The sequence below is a fragment of the Cetorhinus maximus genome, chromosome 18, assembly GCF_964194155.1.
Source record: "Cetorhinus maximus chromosome 18, sCetMax3.hap1.1, whole genome shotgun sequence".
In the NCBI taxonomy this organism is placed as follows: domain Eukaryota; kingdom Metazoa; phylum Chordata; class Chondrichthyes; order Lamniformes; family Cetorhinidae; genus Cetorhinus; species Cetorhinus maximus.
This window is the reverse complement of record NC_135896.1, coordinates 75,794,747-75,820,312: the sequence shown is the minus strand read 5'-3', so window position 1 is coordinate 75,820,312 and position 25,566 is coordinate 75,794,747. Positions and strand designations below refer to the sequence as shown.

The 25,566-nt window shown below is 45.3% G+C and overlaps 1 protein-coding gene across 1 annotated transcript in view; it reads left to right on the top strand.

Moving 5' to 3' along the window:
- The first annotated feature begins 3,996 nt into the window (after window positions 1-3,996).
- rtf1 (RTF1 homolog, Paf1/RNA polymerase II complex component) overlaps window positions 3,997-25,566 on the top strand; it is a 73,320-nt gene continuing 51,750 nt past the window's right edge. The window contains exon 1 of the mRNA XM_078562981.1: window positions 3,997-4,355. Coding sequence (XP_078419107.1) covers window positions 4,278-4,355 — 78 coding nt within the window. The 5' untranslated portion in view covers window positions 3,997-4,277. The remainder of the gene's footprint in view (window positions 4,356-25,566) is intronic.

Sequence of the window (25,566 nt, the reverse complement as noted above, 5' to 3'; positions counted from 1 at the left end):
TATTGCAAGGGGATTGAAGTACAAGGGTGAAGAAGTCTTGCTGCAATTATACAGGGCTTTGGTGGAACCACACCTGGAGTATTGTGTACAGCTTTGGTTTCCATACCTAAGGAAGGATCTACTTGCCTTAGAGGGGTGCAATGAGTAGAATGGGCTTATATTTTCTGGATAAAAACAGTCGTCTCAATTTCTCTGCTCCTCTCACCCATTCTAATCTGTCTCTCTCTGAACTTACTGCACTCCGTTCTCTCAGGTCCAACCCCAACATTGTCATCAAACCCGCTGACAAGGGTGGTGCTGTTGTTGTCTGGCGCACCGACCTCTACCTCGCGGAGGCTGAGCGTCAACTTGCAGACACTTCCTCCTACCTCTCCCTGGACCATGACCCCACCACTGAACATCAAGCCATTGTTTCCAGGACTGTCACTGACCTCATCTCCTCTGGAGATCTTCCTCCCACAGCTTCCAACCTGATAGTCGCCCAACCTCGGACGGCCCGCTTCTACCTCCTACCCAAGATCCACAAACAGAACTGTCCCGGCAGACCGATCGTGTCAGCCTGTTCCTGCCCCACGGAACTCATTTCTCGTTATCTTGACTCCCTTCTCTCTCCCTTTGTCCAGTCCCTTCCCACCTACATCCGTGATTCCTCTGACACCTTAAGTCACATCAACAATTTCCAGTTCCCTGGCCCCAACCGCTTCCTCTTCACCATGGAAGTCCAATCCCTCTACACCTCCATACCCCACCAGGATGGTCTGAGGGCCCTTAGCTTCTTCCTCGAACAGAGGCCCGAACAATCCGCATCCACCACTACTCTCCTCCGTCTGGCTGAACTTGTTCTCACACTGAACAATTTCTCCTTTAACTCCTCTCACTTCCTCCAAATAAAAGGTGTGGCTATGGGTACCCGCATGGGCCCCAGCTATGCCTGTCTCTTTATGGGGTATGTGGAACATTCCTTGTTCCAGTCCTACTCCGGCCCCCTCCCACAACTCTTTCTCCGGTACATCGATGATTACTTCGGTGCTGCTTCATGCTCTCGTCGGGACCTGGAAAAATTTATTAATTTTGCTTCCAATCTCCACCCCTCCATCATTTTCACATGGTCCATCTCTGACACTTCCCTTCCCTTCCTTGACCTCTCTGTCTCAATTTCTGGTGATAGTCTGTCCGCCAATATCCATTACAAGCCTACCGACTCCCACAGCAACCTCGACTACAGCTCCTCACACCCCGCTTCCTGTAAGGACTCCATCCCATTCTCTCAGTTCCTTCACCTCCGTCGCATCTGTTCTGATGATGCTACCTTCAAAAAACAGTTCTTCTGACATGTCCTCCTTCTTCCTTAACCGAGGTTTTCCACCCATGGTCATTGACAGGGCCCTCAACCGTGTCTGGCCCATATCCCGCGCATCCGCCCTCACGCCTTCTCCTCCCTCCCAGAAACATGATAGGGTCCCCCTTGTCCTTACTTATCACCCCACCAGCCTCCGCATTCAAAGGATCATCCTCCGCCATTTACGCCAACTCCAGCATGATGCCACCATAAAACGCATCTTCCCTTCACCCCCCCTGGAGGCATTCCGTAGGGATCGTTCCCTCCGGGACACCCTGGTCCACTCCTCCATCACCCCCTACTCCTCAACCCCCACTTATGGCACCTCCCCATGCCCACGCAGAAGATGCAACACCTGCCCCTTCACTTCCTCTCTCCTCACCGTCCAAGGGCCCAAATACTCCTTTCAAGTGAAGCAGCATTTCACTTGCATTTCCCCTAACTTAGTCTACTGCATTCGTTGCTCCCAATGCGGTCTCCTCTACATTGGAGAGACCAAACGTAACCTGGGCGACCGCTTTGCAGAACACCTGCGGTCTGTCCGCAAGAAAGACCCAAACCTCCCTGTCGCTTGCCATTTTAACACTCCACCCTGCTTTCTTGCCCACATGTCTGTCCTTGGCTTGCTGCATTGTTCCAGTGAAGCCCAACGCAAACTGGAGGAACAGCACCTCATCTTCCAACTAGGCACTTTACAGCCTTCCGGACTGAATATTGAATTCAACAACTTTATATCTTGAACTCCCTCCCCCATCCCCACCCCCTTTCCGTTTCTTCCCCCTCCCTTTTGTTTTTTCCAATAATTTATATAGATTTTTCTTTTCCCACCTATTTCCATTATTTTTAAATCTATACCTTTAATGCCCTGTCAGTCTTTCCACCCTACCCCCACTAGAGCTGTACCTTGAGTGTCCTGCCATCCATTCTTAATTAGCACATTCTCTTAGATAATATCACCACCTTTAACACGTCTTTGTTCCTTTGTCTGTGACATATTTTGATTATCTGCTCCTATCACTGCTTGCTTGTCCCTACTACCATCCCCCCCTCAACTTCTCTCCCCCCACCCCACCCCCCACCTTAAACCAGCTTATATTTCACCCCTCTCATAACTTTACTCAGTTCTGCTGAAGGGTCATGAGGACTCGAAATGTCAACTCTTTTCTTTACCGCCAATGCTGCCAGACCTGCTGAGTTTTTCCAGGTAATTCTGTTCTTGTTTTATATTTTCTGGAGTTTTGAAAAATGAGATGTAATTTCATTGAAGCATATAAGATTCTGGGAGGGCTGTCAGGGTAGAGGCTAAGTGGTCGTTTCCCTTGGCTGAAGAGTGTACAACTTGGGGCTATAATCTTAGGATAAGGGGTGAGCCATTTAGTACTGAAAAAAGGGAAAATTTATTCACTCAGGGTTGTGAATCTTTAGTTTTCACTACCTCAGAGAGTTGTCCACACTCCAGTCACCGAGTACACTCAAGGCTGACCAGTAGAATTTTGGATAGTAAGGAAAACAAGGGTTATGGGGATAGTGTGGGAAAATGGCGTTGATGTATAAGTTGAGCCATGATCTTGTTGAATGATAGAGCAGGTGAGGGCCATATGGCCCATGCCCGTCCCTATTTTTAATGTTGTTTCTCTACTTTTCTCTCTTTTTCTCAATCTTATTTTTCACTTTATTCTCTGTTTTGCTCTATTTCTCACCATTTTTTCAAATTTCCAATTTTCTTACTGTTCATGAGGTAGTGGGATCCGGAGTGCAGGATTTGTTTATTTTCTTTCCTTCTCTGCCCACAAGGTAGTTGAATCTGATGCAGATTTTTATTTCCTTTTCTTTCCTTCTCTCTATCGTCTCTATTCTCTTGCTATTTGTCCTCTCTATCTGTTCTCTATTATCTCCATTCGCTCTCTCTGCGTGCTCTCTCTATTTTCTATTTGTCCTCTCTCCCTATTGTCTCTCTCTATTCTCTCTCTATTTGTCATCTCTCTCTTTGCTCTCTATTATCTCCATTCTCTCTCTATTTGTACTCTCTGTTCTCTCTCTATTATCTCCATTATCTCCCTGTGTGTTCCCTATTTATCCCGTTCTCTATTTATCCTTTCTGTTTTCGCTATTTGCCCTCTTCCTATTCTCCCTCTATTTGTCCTCTGCTCTCTGTTCCTATTATCTCCATTTTCTCTCTGTGCTGTCACTCTATTCTTTCTATTTGTCCTCTCTATTATCTCTACTTGTCCTTGGTCCCTATTCTCTCTCTATTTGTGCTCTCTATTATCCCTAATCTCTCTCTGCTCTCTTACTCTCTTTCTGTTGCTCTATCTGTTCTCTCTATTCTCTCTCTCTCTGTTCTTTCCCCCCTCTTTCTGTTTTAACTCTCTCTGTTCTTTCCCTCTCTTTCTGATCTTTCTCTTTGTTCTCTCTCTGTTATCTCCCTCTCTGTTCTCTCGCTCTGATCTCTCTTTCTGTTTTCACTTTCTCTGTTCTTTCCCTCTGTTATTTCCCTCTTTTTCTCATCTTTCTCTCTGTTCTCTCCCTCTCTTTGTTACTCTCTGTCTGTTCCCTCTCTATTCTCTCTCTGTGTTCTCTGCATTATTTCCCTCTCTTGTGTTCCTTTCTCTCCAAAGCTCCTTCTTTACTGATGTCACCGCGTATTTTAATGACGCACGGTCCGTTCCCCGTACATGCGCAGTAGCTGCCTCAGGTTATTGTGCGACTTGAGCCTGAGGCCTGTAACGCGGCTGTGACAGCGGAGCCACCGGGGTCGGTTGGCCCTTCCCTCTCCTTCGACAGCGGGGTTCAGTCTCCCGTCCCGGCTTCGCCTATTCCCTCGACAGCGGGTCTCACTCTCTCGGTCCTGTCCTTCAGTCCCGCCGGACAGAGGGGCTGATTCTCTCGGCCCGGTCCGCCTGTCCCGCCGGGCCGAGGGCCCGCTCACAGCCCCGCCATGGTGAAGAAGCGGAAGGGTCGGATCGTCATCGACTCGGACAGTGACGACAGCGGCAGCGAGGAGAACCTAGACCAGGTGAGGGGCCGAGGGTGGAAGTGGGGTGCGAGAGCCCGATAGGTGACGGGCGGGCGGGTGAGGTGCCGAGGGTGACTGGGAGGGGGGGGGGGTGGGAGGCGGATGAGGGGCCGAGGGAGGGGCGGGTGAGGGGCCGAGGGGGGGGGGGGGGGGGGCGGGTGAGGGGCCGAGGGGGGGGGGGGGGGGCGGGTGAGGGGCCGAGGGGGGGGGGGGGGGCGGGTGAGGGGCCGAGGGGGGGGGGGTGAGGGGCCGAGGGGGGAGCGGCCGAGGCGGGGGGGGGGGGGGGGGGGGGAGGGGGTGGGGGGCCGAGGGTGACTGGGGTGGGGGGAGGGGGTGAGGGGCCAAGCGGGGGGGGGGGGTGAGGGGTGAGGGGCCAAGCCAGGGGTGGGGGGGGGGGGGTGAGGGGTCAAGCCGGGGGTGGGGGGGGGGGTGAGGGGTGAGGGGCCAAGCGGGAGGGGGGGGGGGGGTGAGGGGTGAGGGGCCAAGCGGGAGGGGGGGGGGTGGTGAGGGACCAAGCGGGAGGGGGTGGTGAGGGGCCGAGGGTGACTGGGGTAGGGGGTGAGGGGCCAAGCGGGAGGGGGGGTGAGGGGCCGAGGGTGACTAGGGGGAGGGGGGGCGCGGGTGAGGGGTCGAGGGTGAGGGGGGGGTGTGAGGGGCCGAGGGGGGAGTAGGGGGTGAGGGGCCGAGGGGGGAGGAGGGGGAGGAGGGGGGGGCGGGTGAGGGGCCGAGGGTGACGAGGTGGGGCGGGTGAGGGGCCGAGGGTGACGAGGTGGGGCGGGTGCGGGGCCGAGGGTGACGAGGTGGGGCGGGTGAGGGGCCGAGGGTGACGAGGGGGGGCGGGTGAGGGGCCGAGGGTGACTGGGGGGTGGGTTAACGAAGGGCCGAGGGCGACGGGGATGGGAGGGGTGGGTGAGGGCGACGGGGATGGGAGGGGTGGGTGAGGGCGACGGGGATGAGAGGGGTGGGTGAGGGCGACGGGGCTGGGAGGGGTGGGTGAGGGCGACGGGGATGGGAGGGGTGGGTGAGGGCGACGGGGATGGGAGCGGTGGGTGAGGGCGACGGGGATGGGAGGGGTGGGTGAGGGCGACGGGGATGGGAGGGGTGGGTGAGGGCGACGGGGATGGGAGGGGTGGGTGAGGGCGACGGGGATGGGAGGGGTGGGTGAGGGCGACGGGGATGGGAGCGGTGGGTGAGGGCGACGGGGATGGGAGGGGTGGGTGAGGGCGACGGGGATGGGAGGGGTGGGTGAGGGCGACGGGGATGGGAGGGGTGGGTGAGGGCGACGGGGATGGGAGGGGTGGGTGAGGGCGACGGGGATGGGAGGGGTGGGTGAGGGCGACGGGGTGGGTGAGGGGCCGGGTGAGGGCGACTGGGTGGGTGAAGGGCTGAGGAGGGGTGGGTGAAAGCGACTGGGTGGGTGAAGGGCTGAGGATGATGGGGTGGGTGAAGGGCTGGTGAGGGGCCGAGGGCAACGGGGAAGGGGGGTGAGGGGGAGGGGCGGTGGCGGTGGAGGTGTCGAGGGTGACGGGGGGGGGGGCGAGGGTGACAAGGAGGTGGGTGCAGCTGAGGGGCAGGGAGTGACGGGGGGTGTGGGTGGTGGGTGAGGGGCCGAGGTTGACGGGGGGGGCGGGTGAGGGGCCAAGTGTGACAGGGAGGGTGGGGGCGGGTGATGAGCCGAGGGTGATGGGGAGGGTGGGTGTAGGTGAGGGGACGGGGGCGGGTGAGTGTAGGTGTGGGGCTGAGGGTGACGGGGGAGGTGGGGAAGGGGAGGTGACACCTAGGAAGGAAAAAGAGTGATGAAGGAATTCGGGTGACAAGGAGACACAGAGAAGAGGGCAGGAGGGAACGAGTGGAATGGTGGTGGGCAAGTGGGGGATGGAGGGGTGGACGTGGTGAAGGGAATAGGACGGGGTAATAGAGGATGACAATTGTGGGGCATGGACCAGTGAGATAGAGGAGCGACAGACTGATGGTGGGCATGAGCCTAACATTGTGGGTTTTTGAGATCAATTAGAGGGGGGCAGGCAGGCACTGGTGTGGGCTGATTAAGATTGGATGGATTCTGTGTCCCTCCTTCGTGGTCCCTTTCTGAAATTGAATGTGTCCACCCGTGAGTTTTTGTGAATTATTACTAAATATCGCCCCATCTCCAATCTCTCCTCCTAAACTGTTGGATATGTCCCAAATCTCTCCTGCAATCCCTTGTTTGAATCCCTCCAATCTGGTTTCCACCACAATAAAGTCCTGAAACGTCTCTCTCTGTGACATGTGACTGACCATGATACATGATTTGCCCTTATCCGTAACTTGCCAGCAGGCTTTGTTTTATTTGCCCATGCCATTCTTCACCAATGTCTTTTCCCCATTGACCAACTGAGTGGGGCTGCTTATAACTGATTCCATTCTGAACTATCCAGTTGTAGCCAGATCCTATTTATTACACAAAGTTAGGACTCATGGGAGTAATATACTACCATGGATTGATTAATGGACAGAAAACAGAGCAGGAATAAACAGGGCATTTTCAGGTTGGCAGGCTGTAACTAGCGGTGTACCGCAAGAATCAGTGCTAGGGTTTTGACTATTTACAATATATATTAATTATTTAGATAACAGGACTGATTGTAATGTATCCAAGTTTGCTGACGATAAAAAAGTTAAAGCGGAAGGTAAGCAGGGAGGAACACACAAAGAGGCTGCAAAGGAATATAGACAGGTTGGGTGAGTGGGTAAGAACATAGTAGATGGAATAGTGTGATAAAGTTGAAGTTATCCACTTTGATAGGAAAAATAAAGGATATATTTGAATGATGAAAGATTGGGAAATGCTTGCATTTGGAAGGACCTGGGTGACCTTGTACATACATGAATCACAGAAAGTTAACATGCAGGTACAGCAAACGATTAGTATGTTAGCTTTTGTTACAAAGGAATTGGAGTGCTGGTAGAAGTGTAAAGAAATTGTATTACAATTATACAGGGCATTGGTCTGCTTCCTTACTTAAGGAGGGACATACTTGCCCTGGAAGGAGTACAACAAAGGTTCACTAGACTGGTTTCTAGGGTGAGGGGATTGTTCTATGAGGAAAAATTGAGTAGACTAGATCTATATTTCCTAGGGTTTAGAAGAATTTAGAAATCCATCATTTGAATGTTTGATCTACACAGGCTGCAGGTCAAGCAATGTCTCCATTTTAAAATTCTCATCATTTTTAAATCCCTCCATAGCTTTGCCCCTCTCTATTTCTGTAATTCCCTCCAGCCCCACGAGCCTTTGAGATTTCTGCTCTCATTTAATTTTGGCATCTTGAGCATCCCTGATTTTAATCACTCTGCCACTGGTGCCATCCTTCAACTGCCCTAGGCCCTAAGTTTTGGAATTCCCTCCCTTACTTTTCCACCTCTACCTTGCTTTCCTCCTTCAAGACACTCCATAAAATCTGTCAACTGACCTATTGTCTCCTTATGTAGCTGGATGTCATTTTATTTTATAATGCTCCCATGAAAACCCTTGGGATATTTTATATTGAAGGTGCTGTATAAATAAATTGTTGTTGAATGAGAGAGGTGATTGAATTTAAAAAATAGAAAAGTCTTAAGGGGCTTGACAGGATAGATGCTGAGAAAATGTTTCCCCTGGCTGTGGAATCTAGAACACAGGGTCACAGTGGTCGGCTGTTTAGAACTGAGATGAGGAGAAATTTCTTCATTGAGTGTTGTGAATCTTTGGAATTCTCTACCCAAGGAGGCTGTGGATGCTCAGTTGTTGTGTACTCAAAATAGAGGCTGATAGATTTTCTGGCACCAAAGAAGTTGAGTAATAGGGGATAGTGTGGGAAGGTGGAGTTGAGGTAGAAAATCAGCCATTATCTTGTTGAATAGTGGAGCAAGCTCAAAGGGCCATATGGCAGACTATTCCTATTTCTTATGTTTTGATGGTTTCTCTTCCCATTGTGCACCTCTACCTATGGAATTGCCCAAAGATCTATCCTTGCGCCCCCCCCCCCCCCACCCCCCCCTCTTCCCCCCCCATTCTTCTCCACATACATGCTGCCCCTTGACCTGATTTCAACATAGCTTCTAATTTCATGCTGATGACACCCAGCTCTTCCTCTCCACCACCCCTCAATGCCTCTGTTGCCTCTTGTCAGACTGAGATGTGCAAATTCCTCCAGTTAAATACTAGGACGACTGAAGCCATTGCCTTTGGTTCCGTTACAAACTTCTAACCTTTTCCATCAATTTCATCCCCCTTCCCTCATTTCAGGTTAAAGCTGACAGTTTACAATGTCAGAGTTGCATTTGATTCTGAGCTGAGCTGATCTTATATTCTCTCCATCACAAACACTGCCTGATTTCACCTCTACCTCAGGCTGTCTGCTGTTGAAAGGTTCATCCGTGCCACTTGTACCTCCAGACTTGACTAGTCCCATCCTCCATGCTCTGTCCATTTCATTTCAGGCAATATCCTTCTATCCATGTCATATTCTGCACCAAGTCCACAGAGCCATAAGTCCTATCTTCACTCACTCACTTTAGTTCCTGGTCTCCGCCGATGCTTCAAATTAATTTTTATTTGTGTTTGTTGGCATCACAACAGCCACCTCGCCGCCCAAGTCTCTGTATGCTCCTCTAGCACTACAACTGCTCCCCCCTCCCAGACCCTTCAAGAACTATCGTGTTCCTCTGATTCCAGCCTCTTATGCCCCCATGCATTCTTTGCCCCACCATTGGTGACTGAGCCTTCAGTGGCCTTGGCCTCACCCTTTGGAATCCCTCTCCTAAACCTCCTCAACTCCTTAGCATGTCTCATTTAAAACTCGCTTCTTTAACCAGCCCTTTGCTTGCTCCTCTTAATCTCACCTCCATTTGCTTGGCACCCATTTCTTTCTTTATCCCTCTGTGAATCTCCTTGGGACATTTTTATATGTTGAAGCTGCTGTATTAAAGGTTTTGCCTTGCTGCAGCCTGGCAGTATTAGATGAGCAGAAATCTCCTCTGATTAAATATTGGGAAGACTAAAACCATTATCTTTGGACCCTATTTCCTAACCATTGACTTCATCTCTTTGCCCTGCTCAATGTCTTGGGGTTGAACCAGGTTGTTTGCAGCCTCAGCATCCTATTTGATCTTCAGCTGGGCTTCCAACCCCATATTCTCTCCATCACCCAGCCTACATCCACACTAACATTGCCTAACTTCACCCTTGCCAATTCTGTCCTCTTGCACATTCTTTTTTCCTTTAGAGCCGCCATTGCTGTCCGTACCCTTCAGCAGCCTAGGTCTTAAGCTCTGGAATTCCCTCCCTAAACTCTCCATCTTTAAGAGGCTCATTAAAACCTATCTCTGATCAAACTTTTGGCCACCTGTCCTAATATCACCGGCTCCGTGTCAAATTCTGCCCGATTATGCTCCTTTGAAGTATCATGGAACATTTTACAATGTTTAAAAGTGCTATATAAATCAATGCAAGGTCCTTACGTTGCATGCAGTGGCTCACTGAATGAATGATCCAATCGGCACAGTTGGTGGTGTATGTGATACAGAAATCCATTTTGAGACAGAATTTATATTTGTAGCTTTAGAAAGGTGTTGAAAGTGATTTTTTTGCTGAACAGTGTGGTTACTTTGGCTTCCTTTGGGAATATTTTGAGTGTGCAATGGTGACTGTAATCCACCCGCAACATTGGAAGTAAACGTATGACAGAGAAGTGTTTTTTATTTGTCACCCTGTTCTGCTGATTTTATCTTTTCTAAAGGAGTTATCCCCTTACAGAGAATTGCAGCTTTCTAGCTTGATGTGAGATAGCTGTTGGTTCCTGAGCCATATCTGATGTCCATATATACATACACCTGTAGTTACTTACGTAACAATAACAGGAGCCCATCTCCATTGCTCCACAATACCAATTACATACCGCTGGCTCTTGTAAAATCTGATTTGGCATAGGCCGCTGGATTCATGGTTTGATCTGAATTGAAATGTCATTGCCAGCTGTTTGAGTTGGGCAAGTCATCTTGCTGGGTTCTCAGATTGTTCCGGCATTTAAACACAGCACTAAAGCAGTGTGGAGTCTACAACAACCTGACTGTGTATCAGAAATAAGCTGACAAAATAGTACACAGTAAGTTACTTGTACCCTCACCATCTGATAGTTTCTTAGGAAAGGTTGAAGAAGTTGGGTTTCTTTGGACAGAGGAGTCTTTAAGTTTTCCAGTGTAATGAAGTGTTATATAAGCGCTAAGACTTGTTATATCTGCTTCAAGTTTTGGACTTGGTTCAGTTGGTTCTGATTTTGCCTCAAATCATGTTGTGAGTTTGAGCCCCAGTCCAAGATTCAAGCACAGTACTGAGGGAGTGCTGCGGTGTTGCAGATGCCGTCTTTCAGATGAGATGTTTACAGTTGAGATCCTCTTGCAGCAGTTCAAGTTGATACTACAGATCGAATTGGTATTACATGAAGAGCAGAAAGCGCTCTCTCTCTTGGACTAGTCGTTTCCTTCAGTACCAACAAAACCAGATTAACTGGTCATTCATCTTCTTGCTATTTCTGGGTGCCTCCTCATTTCTGCTAGTTCTTCTGTTTCTAGGAAACATACAAGAATTTTTATAAACATTCCACTATCAAATCTCCTATGGTCACTGCACATGGTGAGTTGGCTGATGCATTTTGCTTATTATGTGCGTGTTCCATGTAACACACACTGTACCATTGGGACTGTTTTTTTCAAGCAACTTTCTTACTGATAATTTCCTACCTCTTTGATTAATAGTGTTTGGCTCAATTAACAAATGGTGTCAGGAATAAGTGATGGTGTTACTATCACTAGCACATCTCCTGTAATGTTGCTTGTACACTGTTCCCTAACCACGATACCAAAAAAACGTGGCAGAAAATATTGCGGGAAGCACATGTAACACTTGAGGAAAAGACCATACAATTTCACCATTTTAAAGAAGGCCATTCAGCCCACTTGGGCGCTGGCTCTACTGCAAAAACCTAATATCGATCCCAACTTCTCCCTATATCTTCTGCTTCATATATTTATCCAGTCTTTCCTTAAAGGATTTCTGCCTAACCACTCAAAGCATTCCAAGCTCTCAACAGCCCTCTGTGTAAAGGAATCTCCCTTAATTTCTCTTCTCTCTCTCTGGCAAATTTAAATAGATGACTCCATCACCAGAGGAAACCTGTTCACTATCAAAACTGCTGATAATTTTAAAGATATCCATGAGTTTTCCCCTTTCCTTTGTGTTCAAGTGGGAACAGTCTCATATCTCTAGTCTCTCCTCCTAACTATAGTTTCCCATCCCTGGAATCATCCTGATGAATCTACACTGTCCATGCCCAATTTGACTTGGTTTCTAGATTGGAAGTACCCAAAGCTGCACCCGATACCTGCACCCTGACTGTTCCCTCGAACAAATTTCTCATTCCCTCTTTGCTCTTGTGATTTTTGCCCCTGCTTATGTAAATAAATGGAGTGGATGTATGCAAAACTTTTAATATCACTTGTCAATCTCCCATGGCACGATATGTCAGAATATGATCTCTTTCAACATTTTTCTGTTGCTCTTTCAGTCTTTTTCAATCTCTCTTTAGAGTGTATCCCCCTTTATTTCCCCCTTCCACATAGGAACAGTGTAGGCCATAGTCCCTGGAGCCTGCTCCAAAAGAATAGCATGTCCAGGTAGTTGATAATGGGCCCTGGTGTACGCTGTCCTGTGCTCTCTGCTGCTTAGACATGTTGCTAATTCTCCCTTTCCTTTAACCTTTTTCCTCTTCACTTCTGCTTTCATTCCGCTCTCCTCTCTCAATAAAACAACGTAAATCAAAAACAATGTCTGGATAAAGGTTTTCAATGCATCCTCTTGCTTTGCTTGATTTTGGAAAACAACTGAGCAGAAACTGCTAGAAGCTAAAGGAAAATATTGGACTGATTGAAAGTTAGAAGAGAAGACTTAATCTATAGGCATGTCAGAGTTTATGAAGGGCATTGTATAAAAGTGCTTCATAGCTAACAAATTACTTTGTGTGACAGCATCTGTGGAGAGGAAGACAGAGTTAACGTTTCGAGCCCGTATGACTCTTCGTGGGTGGAGAGTCATACGTACTCAACGTTAACTCTCTTCCTCTCCACAGATGCTGTCAAATCTGCTGAGTTTTTCCAGCAATTTTTGTTTTTGTTTCAGATTTCCAGCATCTGCAGCATTTTGCTTTTAAATGACTTTGTGTAGTTAGTGCTACAGCTATGCCCCACAACAGCAATGAGGTTGATGTGTTTTGCTAATGGAGATTGAGGGAAGAATGTTGGCTGATACTGTTGGGTACAGGACACCTGCTCAATCACCGACTTTTCAGAGAGGCTGGCAACTCCTAATAACTTTTAAGGCATCAAAAGACAATGGATAAATGTTATCAATTTTTAATGTAATTTCAGAAACTGAAGACAAAAAAAGCAACTAAATTTCCAGCAAGCTTTCATAGAATTACATGGAATATCTAGCACAGAAACAGACCATTCACTCTAATTCGTGGGTCTCCTCCCATTCCAAGCCTCTTCCCAGCCTTTCACCATATCTGTTTCCTTTACCCTCATGAGCTTCTCTAATTTCCTTTTGAAAGCATTTAAGCTGTTTATCTCCTGTGATAGCAAATTCTGCATTGTAACCACTATCAAAATATTTCTCATTTCCCTATTCGATTTATTAATAACTACCTTGTCTTTATGGGCCTTAGATTTGGATTATCCCACATCTACCTATTCATAATTTTAAAGACCCCTATCAGGTCACCTCTGTGTCTTCTCTTTTCCAAAGAAAAAAGCTCAAATCTGTTCAATCTTTCCTAATAGCTCTAATCCCTCAGCTCTTGTGCTATCCGTGTAAATTTTTCTTGCATTTTCTCCAGTGCTTCTAGTAATATGGAAGTCAGAACTCTGTTCAATACTGTTGGCAGTGTAAGCAGGGTCGAATAAAAGTTTAACATGACTTTGTTACTTTTGAGCCCCATACCCTTAGAAATAAATCCCAGTGCTTTGGTAACATTTTTAATTGCTTTGCTGGCCTGCGATGCTGCTTTTAATGATTGTTCACCTGTATCTCTAAATCCAGTTTTTAATAGCAATCAGTTTCTTGTTTTCTAAGGTGTATCTGATGTTTCTATTCTTCCTATTGAATTGCTTCACCTCACATTTATCTGTGTTAAAGTTCAATTGCCACTTAACTGTCCAGTCTACAAATTTCTAGTGTCTTTTATTATTTGTTACATTCTTTCTCACTGGCTATACTACAAAGTCTATGTCATCTGCAATTTTTGATAGTTACTTGTTCCTGATTCCAAATAATTAATGTAGATTGTGAATATTTTAGTGCTGACCCTCGTGGAACATTGCTTTCTACCTTTAATCAATCTGAATATTGTAACAACCCTTTACCCTTAATTTTTAGCCAGCTTCCTATCCATTCAGCTATTCGTTCCCGGATTCCACATGTCCTAACCTTTGTCACAAGCCTATCTTATCAAAGGCCTTTGATTTACAGGCCACATAATACAGTGCCACCTGACGATTGCAGCCTATAATTAGTGACAGCTTACATAAAAGTAAATGAGAAATGCGAACATAGGAAAATATCGCAAGTACATGCAGACAGAATATAATGTTGATATAATTTAATGAGTATATGTATAATTATAATATTTAATATAATGGTCAATTTCCTGTGGTATTGCCACAAGGAGTGAAGACCAATTACTATTATTAGGTGAAGCAAGGTTAGAAGACAGGAACTGCCTTGATTCAGTTCCCATTCTGAAGTCATACTCTCGGTTATCTTTGTGTAATAAATCAGTGTTACTTTAAGTTAACTATTAAAGCATTTGGGAAGCAGAGAGGTAGAGTTGGTTGAGCAGAGGAGTGCCCTGTGGTACACACTGAAGAGCTGGGCATTGCAAAATTGGTAACCCACTGGTGGAAGTGTATAATCACAGTATGACAAGTTTACATGGACAGTTTCCATTCTAAATGTGGACATGTTGTGAGGGCAGGGTAGAGCCATGACATTTGAGCTAACAAGAATATGACAACAGGAAATTAGGTTTTGCTGATGGGTGATGCATGCAGATTGAAGCTTTTTAATATTAAATATGGATAGATGGAGATCATTTTGTCCTTCTATGACATAAATGGAGTTGAATAATGCATTCTGTGGCTGTATGGTAAATTGAGGCGGCATCAGGGAGAGGACTGTAGGCTTGTCATGTTTTTTGGGTAGGGGTGTTTGAAACAATATTTCTGTAAAATGTGTTATAGCTCCCCATCCTTTTGTGGGGACAGTAGTCAGTTACTATATTCACATTGCAGCATGGTAATGGCGGGAATAGCAGTGTAATTTTCTAACAACGCTCCTGGCGTGTACAGCTCTGTCACTGTCTGAAACGAGCGCGGTACTAGTGGATACAAGTATCTCTCTGGACAGTACTGTGGTACAATAGTGTTGGGCGTATGGGTCTGTGAGTGTTTAAACTGAGGTATAGGTTTGTTACTGTACAGCATGGGGGTGCAGTTTGGTGGTTACAGGCTTTCCCATACAATAATGTAGGCATTATGAGCCCTGTTCCACAGCACCACCATGTTGTCAGTGTGAAAGGAAGTATTGAATTTATAAACACAGGAAGAGCACCCCCAAAGGCTCAGTTGTTATGTGGATTCAAATGAGCTGATACAGACCAGACTTCAGCATGTGCTGAGTTCTGGTGTCAGATGGCAATGTTGTGGTGTTGTAATTAAGTGAAGGAGAAAATCAGCAGGGTTCCTGTGCTCCACAGCTTGGCCTCACAAATTAATGTGCACCTTGGAGAAATACTGCATACTTCTTATCATCCTTGAACTGTGGCCCATCAATGATCTGTGCCAGCAATTTGGAGGAAAGAAACTTGGAACACTTACCTGTTTTCAAATGTGTGTGAGGAAGTGTTGGTGAGAGTGCTCATCTGTTGCTAGGACTGGAGCTGTTGTTGGATTCTGTGAATGGCTGATTATTCTCCTTGGAGCAGCGAAGGTTAATAGAAGTGATCAAAATTGAATAGTAAATAAAGAGAAGCTGTTTCCACTGGCAGATGGGCCGGTAACCAGAGGATACAAAAAAAGTAATAGGCAAAAGAACCAGACGGATGATGCATTTTTTTAATGCAGGGTTGTCCTGATCTGGAATGCACCGTCCTAAAAGGGTAGGAGAACCAGATTCAGTAATAACTTCCAAATGGGAATTAGATAAATAATTTAAGGAAAAAAATGCAAGGCAATTGGGGGGAGGGTGGTTGCGGCAAGACCTGGGTAACTCTTTCGAGTTATCAACAGTTCGCATGTAACTCTTTCGAGTACATTCACAGTTCTTGGTTTCCGGGAGTGGGACATGAACTCACAACCTTCTGATTCAAAGGTGAGGGTGCTATGAACTGAGCCACAGCTGACACCTCCAGCAAGACCTGGGTAGTGGGACTATTTGGGTAGCTCTTTCAAAGAGCTGGAAAAGTTCAAATAACCACCTCCTCTGTTGTATGATTGTATGCTGGTTTAGGTCTGAGGCATCTGTTTGAAGTTTTACCAAGCTGAATTGCTTTTTGATTCTAAGGGTTGTACCACATGTACAAAGCTGTTTCCTGTCATGGCTATAGGCTAATAACTGTCACTGTAGGAAATAAGGTCTTTATGGCACTGAATTAGTGAACAATTTCTCCAGGGATCATTGTTGTCGACAGTGCTATCAAGCAGCACTTACACAGCTCAGATGCTCAGTTTGGATTCCATGAGGGCCCCTCGGCTCATTACGACCTTGGTCCAAATGTGGACAAAAGAGCTGAACTTTAAGTGAGGTGACAGTGACTGTCCTTGACGTTGATGCAGCATTTGATTGAGGGTGGCATCAAGGAGCCCTGGCAAAATTGAAGCCAGAAGCAATCTGGCGTGGTGGGGTAGGGGCTGGTGGCATGTGAAAACTCTCCGCTGGCTGGAGGCTTACCTAGCACATAGGAAGATGGTTGTGGTATTTGGAGGTCAATGATTTCAATCCCAGGATATTGTTGCAGGAATTCCTCTGGGTAGTATCCTATTCCTAACCATCTTCAGCTGCTTCATCAATGACCTTCCTTCCATCATAAGGTCAGAAGTGGGGGTGTTTGCTAATGATTGCACAATGTTAAGCACCATTCATGACTCATGCTGAAGCAGTCTGTGTCCATGTGCAGCAAGACCTGGACAAGTCAGGCTTGGGCTGACAATTGGCAAGTGACATTCATGCCACACATTTGCCAGGCAATGACCATCTTCAACAAGAAAGAATCTAACCATCTCCCCTTGACATTCAATGGCATTACCATCACTGAATCCCCCACATCAACATCCTGGAGGTTTACCATTGACCAGAAGCTCAACTGGATTAGCTATATAAATACTGTTGCTGGAAGAGCAGGTCAGAGGCTGGGAATTCTGTGGCAAGTAACTCATTTCTTGATTCCCCAAAGGTTGCCCACCATCTACAAGGTGCAAGTCAGGAGTGTGATGGAATACTCTTCACTTGCCTGGATGAGTGCAGCTCCAACAATGCTCAAGAAGCTTGACATCATCCAGGACAAAGTACTCCATCTACCAATCGAAACATTTATTCCCTCCAGTATAGTGGCAGCAGTGTGTACCATCTACAAGATGCACTGCAGGAACTCACCAAAGCTCCCTTGACAGTGCCTTCCAAACCCATGACCTCTACCACCTAGAAGGACATGGGCAGCAGACACATGGGAACACCATCACCTGCAAGTTCCCCTCCAAGCCATACACTGTCCTGACTTGGAACTATATCGCCTTCCCTTTGCTGTTGCTGGATCGAAACCCTGGAACTCTTGAACAACACTGAGTGTATCTATGTCACATGGACTGCAGCAGTTCAAGAAGATGGCTCACCACCACTTTCTCAAGGGCAGTTGGGGATCGACAACAAATGCCGGCCATGCGAACAACGCCCATATCCCTTGAAAGAATTAAAATAAGTATGTGAGCCTCAGCTATATACAATCTTTCATAATTTAGAAAAGGGTACTGAATACAACATATCCAAATTTGCTGGTGATAAAGTTAGATGGGAAAATAAGTGGCGAGGAGGATGCAAAAAGCTGCAAAGGGATATAGACAGGTTGGGTGAGTGGATGGGAATATAATGTGGCGAATTGTGAAGCAATCCACTTTGGTAGGAAAAATTTAAAAAGCAGAATATTTTTTAAATGGAAAGAGATTGGAAAATGTTTGCATTTAGAGGGACCTTGTACATGAATCACAAAGTTAACTTAGATTATACAGGGCATTGGTGAGGCCGTACCAGGACTACTGAGTACAGTTTTGGTGGTCTTTCCTAATGAAAAACATCCTTGCCCTCGGAGTGCAAGGGAGATTCACTAGACTGGTTCCAGGGATGAAGAGATTGCCTTATGAGGGGATTGAATAGACTAGGCCTATACTTTCAAGAATTTAGAAAAATGAGGGGTGATCTAATTGAAATGTAGAAAATTCTTAAGGTTTCATAGGGTAGATGCTGAGAAAATACTTCTGCTAGCTGGTGAGTTTGGAATATAGGTCTCAGTCTCAGAATAAGGGGTTGACTGTTTAGGACTGAGATGAGGAAAAATTCCTTCATTGTGGATCTTCAGAATTTTCTACCCCAGAGGGCTGTGGATGCTGACTTGTTGAGTGTATTCAAGTATGAAGTCATAGAGTTTTGGAGACGAATGGAATTGAGGGATATTGGGATAATGTGGGAAGATGGATTTGAGGTAGAAAATTAACCAAGATCTTGTTGAATGACGGAGATGGCTTGAAGGGCTAAATGGCCCACTCTTCCTATTTGTGTTCTTATCGTGGCTTTAATATAAAAATAAGTCACAGGCTGACCTCCGGTAGGGAAACTTGTGGAAACTATAGTTCGGGTCAAAATCAGTAGTCGCTTGGGCAAGTGCAGGATAATTAAGGAAAACTAGCATGGATTCATTACGGGAAAATCATGTTTAACTAACTTGCTGGAGTTTTTTGATTACGTAGCAGAGGTTGACCAGGGCAGCACCGTTGATTTGGTGTATATGGATTTTCAAAAGGCATTTGATACAGTGCCACACAGGCTTGTGAGCAAAATTTCTAGCTCATGGAATAAAAGGGAGAGTAGGTACTTGGATAAGAAATTGGCTGAGTGACAGAAAACGGTGGGTAATGATAGATGGTTGTTTTTCAGATTGGAGGAAGGTTTTTAGTGGGATTCCTCAGGGGTCAGTGTTGGGACCCTTGCTCTTCCTGACATATATTAATGACCAAGACTGTGGTGTTCAGGGCATGATTTCAAAATTTGCAGATGATATGAAGATTGGAAACATTGCCAACTGTGATGGGGATAGTCTTGAACTTCAAAAGGACATGGACATATTGGTGGGTTGGGCAGACAAGTGGAAGATGAAGTTCAATGCAGGGAAGTGTAGAGTGATTCATTTTGGCAGGAAGAATATGGAGAGACAGAATAAAATAAAGGGAGAAACTCTAAAGGAGGTGCAGGAACAGAGGGACCTCAGTGTATATGTGCATAAGTCACTGAAGATGGGGCATGTTGAGAGAGCGGTTAATAAAGCATATATTAGCTTAGGCTTTATTATTGGGGCATTAAGTACAAGAGTGAGGAGTTCATGTTGAACTTGTATAAGACACTAGTTAGGCCTCATCTGGAGTACTGCATCCAGTTGTGGGTGGCATACTTGAGGAAGGATGTGACGGCATTGGAGAGCATACAGAGGGAATTCACAAGAATGATTCCAGGGATAAAGAACTGTAGCTATGAGGGTAGATTGGAGAGGTTGGGACTGTTTTCCTTGGAGAAAAGGAGGCTGGGAGGAGACTTGATAGAGGTATTCAAGATCCTAAGGGGTTTGGACAGAGTAAATAGTGAGAAACTGTTCCCACTCGAGAGCATCAAGAACTAGAGGGCATAGATTCAAAATAATTGGCAAAAGGAGTAAGCCATGGGAGGAAAAAATTTTTTCACTGAGAGGGTGATTGGAGCCTGGAACGAACTTGCTGAGAGGGTGGTGGAGGCAGGTTCGATTTGAGGTATTCAAAAAGGAATTGGATTGCTATCTGAAAAGAGAGAATGTTCAAGGTTACGGGGATAAGGCAGGGGAGTAGGACTAGGTGGAATGCTTTTTCAGAGAGCTAGTGCAGACTCGATGGGCCGAATGGCCTCCTGCACTGTAAAGATTCTGTGATTCTGGCTGCTACACATTGGTGTAAACACAAACCTAACCTGGAAAGGAGAGGATGGGTAAGGTGAACTAATGCCTTGATAAGCAAGATTTTGAGGAGGGTTGAGGCGAGAGGGAATTCTAAAGCAAAGAACTCAGGTGGGCCTGTAATGGTTGGCAAGGCGAGGTGGCTACAGGGCTGGAGGAGGTTATGGTAATCAGGTGAGGTAAGCCAACAGGATTTAAAATTGAGGATTTTAAGTAAGTTATTGGGGTTGGAAAGCATGTGTATGTCAGTGAGGGAAGGCTGGTTGAGTGGAATTTAGTGCAGTATAGGGTATGGGCAGCAGAGTTTGAGATTTGAGCGTGAAAGGCTAGCGAGGAGATTTGGAGTAGACAAGCCTGGCGGTGAGGAAAGAAAGAGCTTGTGTTTCTGTAGCACCTTGCATGTCCTCAGTGTCCCAAAGTGCTATACAGCCAATTAAGTAATTTGAAGTGTAGTGTACTGTTGCTGTGTTAGAATATGCAGGATCCACTTTGTACACAGCAAAGTCCCACGAACATCAATGAGATAATGACTAGATCATTCCTTTAGATGTTGGATGAAGGATGGATATTGGTCAGCACACCATGGGGAGCACTGCCTGCTCTTCAAATATGTCATGAGATATTTTGGATCCATCTGAGGGGGCAAGTGGTATCTCAGTTTAACCTTGTTCAGGAGGAAATAAACAGACCTTGCAGTTAGTCCTGAGTAACAACGGCACAAAATGAGCTTCTGAGGGAGTTGCCAGCCATCTGAGTCCTGCCACTATATTGGTGTCTTGTAAATTTTTTGAACCTGAGAAATCTAGGTGATGGGGTAAGGCTCATAGAGCAGGGAAAGGTTGAAATGAGTAGGAGAGAGTTTTAAATGACTGGAGGACCTTGGAGGGAGGAATGCTAGATGGGGTAGGCAGTTGTGTTGATTTAAGTTCTTGAGAAAGAGTTAATGGCGGAATCTTAATTTCCACACGGTAGAGAGAGGAGCACTGGAAACCCAAGAAACGAGAAGGAAGTTCAGATGCCCAATTTACTCCAGCATTATTATTGAAAATACAACAACTATTACTAAATAGCGAAAGCACTAGGAGCATCCAAATAAATGTAACCTCTTTGACATCGCTTGCATAGATGAGCTGGACAGGTTTCAAGTACTCAAAGCCAATATATCCCTTTGGGTGGGCACTGTATATTGATTGTGCTGTTAAGTGAGTTGAGCTAAACTTAATAAAGAATTGACGGGTACGGGAAGGTCCTGCAGAGTTGAAAATCAACCAAAGATCGTATTTTCAAAAAAAATGAAACAGAACAAGGCAAGGTTCTGACAGACCCAATTGCTATGTGTCAGTAACTGGTCTCGAGCAAACTATAGGAATCAATTTAGAGATGTATCTGAGAAGTATCTATGTATGAAAATAGTTACTAAAATATTCAATGACCCTACCTCCACTGCCTTCTGAGGCAGTGTTCCAAAATCGCATGACCCTTGAGAGAGAAAATTTCCCCTCATCTCTTGTCCTAAAAGGGCGAACCCAATTTCAAACAGTGCCCCCTAGTTCTGGACTCACCCACAAGAGGAAACACCCTTTCCACTTCCACCTTGTCAGGACTGTTCAGAATCTTTTATACTTGATCAAGTCACCCCTCACTCTTTTAAACTCCAGTGGAAACGAGCCTAGTCTGTCAAACCTATCCTCATAAGACAGCATGCTCATTCCAAGTATCAATTTAGTAAATCTCCCCTGAACCGCCTCCAATGCATCTACATCCTTCCTTCATTAGGAGATCAAAACAGCACAGAGTATTCAAGATGTGGTCTCACCAATGCCCTGTATTACTGAAGCATAACATCCTTACTTTTTTGTTCCAATTCCTCTTGTAATAAAGGATAGCATTCCTTCTTAATTACTTGCTGTATCTGCATACTGACTTTTTATGACTCATGAAGTAGAACACCTAGATCCCCCTACACCTTGGAATTCTGCAGTCGTTCTCTGTTTAAGTAATACTCAGCCTTTTTTCTTCCTGTCAAAGTGAACAATTTCACATTTTCCCAACTGCCAGATTTTTGCCCACTCACTCAACTTATCAATCTATATCTGTCTGCAACCCATACTTTCTTCACAACATACTTTCCTACCTATCTTTGTGTCATTTGCTAATTTAACTACCACGTCTTTGCTCCCCTCATCTAAGTCATTGATATAAATTGTAAAAAGTTGAGGTCTCAGCACAGACCCCTGTGGGACTCCATGCACTACGTCCTGCAAATCAGAAAAGGACACATTTACGCATACTGTTTTCTGCCAGCCAGCCAATCATCTATCCACGCTAATATGTTGCCCCCTATACCAAGAGCTTTAATTTTCTGCAGCCACCTTTGATGTGGCACCTTATCAAATTCCTTCTGGAAATCAAGTACAGTATGTCTACAGGCTCCCCTTTATCCACAGTACATGTTACTTCAAAGAATTCCAATAAATTGGTTAAACATGATTTCCCTTTCACAAAACGATGTCAACTCTTCCCAATTACCTTGAATTTCTCTAAGTGCCCAGCTATAACAACCTCAATGTTCGAATCTAACACCTTCCCCATGACAGATGTCAAGCTAACAGGCCTATAGTTTCATGTTTTCTGCCTCCCTCCCCTGTTGAATAGAGGGGCTATATTTGCTATTTTCCAGTCTGATGAAACTTTTCCAGCATCTAGTGAATTTTGGAAAATTAACACCAACACATCTACTACTTCAGTAGCCACCTATTTTAAGACCCTAGGATGAAGTCCATCAGGACCCAGAGACTTGTCAGCCTGCAGCTCCATCAATTTGCTCAGTGTCGCTTCCCTAGTGATTGTAATTTCACCAAGTTCCTCTCTCCCCTCCACCTCCTGATTTACAGCTATTACAGGACAGTTTTTTGTATACTCTATAGTGAAGGCAGAAGCAAAATATTTGTTCATTTCTTCCGCCATTTCTCTATATCTGCTATTAACTCCCCATTGTCACTCTCTTAGAGGACCAACACTCACTTTACTTTTTTCCTTTTTAAATACCTGTAGAAACTCTTACTATCCGTTTTTATATTTCTAGCTAGCTTCCTCTCATACCTAATTTCTTTCTCCTGATCAACCTTTTAGTCACCCTCTACCTTTTTGTTATACTCTGACCAATCATCTGACCTGCCACTCATCTTTGCGCAGGTATGTGCTTTTTCCTTAAGTTTGATGCTTTCCTTAACTCCTTTAATTAACCACAGATGGTGGGTCCTTCCCTTAGAATGTTTCTTTATGATCGGAATAGACTTAGAGTATTCTGAAGTATCCCCTTCTCTAATCTATCCCCTAGCCTGGTATCCCAGTTCACTTTCATGCTTACATAGTTGCCCTTATGTAAGTTTAAAATACTAGTCTTAGACCCATTCTTCTCTCTTTCAAACTGGATATAAAATTCAATCATATGGTGGTCACTGCTACCTTGGGGTGCCTTCACTCAGGTCATTAATTCTGTCATATTATGCAATACCAAGTCTAATATAACCACCTGTCTGATTGGTTCACCTATGATTATTGCTGTCACTTCATCACAAGCACCCAATATTTCTTCTTGGATACTTTGTCCTACATTGTGGTTACTGTTAGAGGGCCTGTAGACCACTCCCACTAGTGACTTCCTTCCCCTACTATTCCTCATCTCCATCTAAACCGATTCTACATTCTGATCTCCTGAACTAAGGTCATCTCTAACTATTGCATCAATGCCATCCTTGATTAACAGTGCTGGCCCTCCACCTTTACCTAGCTTCCTATTCTTTGTGAATGTCATATACCCCTTAATATTCAGGGCCCAGTCCTTGTCATCCTTTAGCCACTTCTGTAATGGCTATCAGATCATATTTATTTACTTGAATGTATACCATTGATCCATTTACTTTGTTATGAATCCTACACGCACTCAGATACAGAACCTTTAGTTTTGTCTTTTTGTTACCTTTGTAACATCTAGCCTTGACTGTTCGTGTATTCTTGGGTGTTTTTCTCTCTGTCCCTTCCATTCTCTGGCCCTCAATATGGATTCTAAAACCTTACCCGCCACTAATGTTAGCGATAGGTCTGTAGTTGCTAGGAATGTCCTTGCACCCCTTCTTGAATAAGAGTGTCATATTTGCCACACTCTAATCCTCTGTCATTCACTTGCCATATCTAAGGAAGATTGAAAAATTGAGGCAAGCCCTTCTGCTATCTCCACCCCACTTTAGCAAGTGGATGCAAGTCATGTGAATCAGGTAACTTATCTACCCTAAGCGCAGCCAGCTTTTCTAGTACTTCCTCCCTTTCAATTTTCCCACAATCAATTACCTCCACTATCTCTGCTTCTACCGATATTTTGTTAGATTCCTCTTCCTTAGTAAACACCGATATAAAGAACTTGAGTATTCTAGCCAGTTAGAACAAAAGATATTAAACTCTAGCTCTTTTATGTACCTTTAAAGATTGGGCTTCAAACAGCGCCAATGCCTGAGGGACAAACCTGAAACTCCTGTTGGTCAGTAGGTTTCAAGTGAATAGGTTGGACCATTTACATTTAACAATAGGAACCGATTCTAAAGTTACAGGTTGAGTATCCTTTATCTGAAACCCTTGATGCTGATCATGTTTCAGATTTCAGATAATTTTGGTTTTCAGATACCGCATGTTGGCCTAGGCCTACTTAATTACAATGGCCAAAGCCTAGGCTAGCTATAGTCTAAAGTAAAAAAAAATTGCTAGAAAAGATTTACCACTTAATAATGAATACAGGATATCTGTAATAAGTTCCCACCTATGGCGCCATCTGCAAGTCTGCTTGTAGGAGAGGGTTCACAAGGTAAACAGTGCAGACAAAAATTGCAAGGTAACAGTACAGACCAACAACTAGACTTCCTGCGCTAAGTTGGGTGCGGTTGGGTCGTGTCTGCTCGGGTCAGAGACTTCTTGCGCTAAAGATCAATGAGGTTCCAAAAAAAGTGCGGTTTTTTTGGATGTGTTCAGTTTTAGGATTTACAGATAAAGGATACTCGACCTGCATTACTTACTTTTTCATACCCATTCCGACGATTCCATCTGAGTTTTGAAGTTGTGTATTGACAGGACAGGCCATAATCTGAGTGCCCAACTTCTAACTCCAGATGTACAGTATTAACTGCAAATGGATCTCTTCATCTGTAGATAATTCTAGTGATGTTCGTGTTGGGGGAGGTACTCCAATGATTCTCTTGCTGAGCGATTCTGGAGTGGTTGCATTGATTGAGTGGGTGCACAAATTCTCACTGATTGGGTCATCTGCCTAAAGGGAAGGGTTGGCTGAAGGAAATACTTTAAAAGAAAAGTTGAATATTTTATAAACCCACTGCATTTTGCTTTCAGTGGGGGGGGAATGGTGTAGTATTTGAACAGAACAGATGAAATAGGAGCAGGAATAGACAATATGGCTCCACGAGCCTGATCATTGCTATTTAATATGATCATGGCTGATTATCTGCCTCAACTCCACTTTCCGCCCCCCCACCTCTCCATATCCTATGATTTCCTGTGACACCAAAAATCTATCTAACTCAATCTTGAATATACTCAATCCATAACCCTCTGGTGTAGAGAGTTTCAAAGAGTGAAGAAATTTCTTCTCTCATGCCTAAATGATCGACCCCTTATCCTGCGACAGTGTCCCCATGTTCTAGATTCCCCAGCCAGGGGAAACAGTGTCTACCCTGTCAAACCCTTTTAGAATCTTGTATGTTTCAACGAGATCAGTTCTTATTCTAAACTCGAAAGAGTATAGTTCCAATTTACTCAATCTCTCATCATAGAACAACCCTCTCATTCCATGAACCAATCCAGTTAGCCTTTGCTGTGCCATCTCCAAG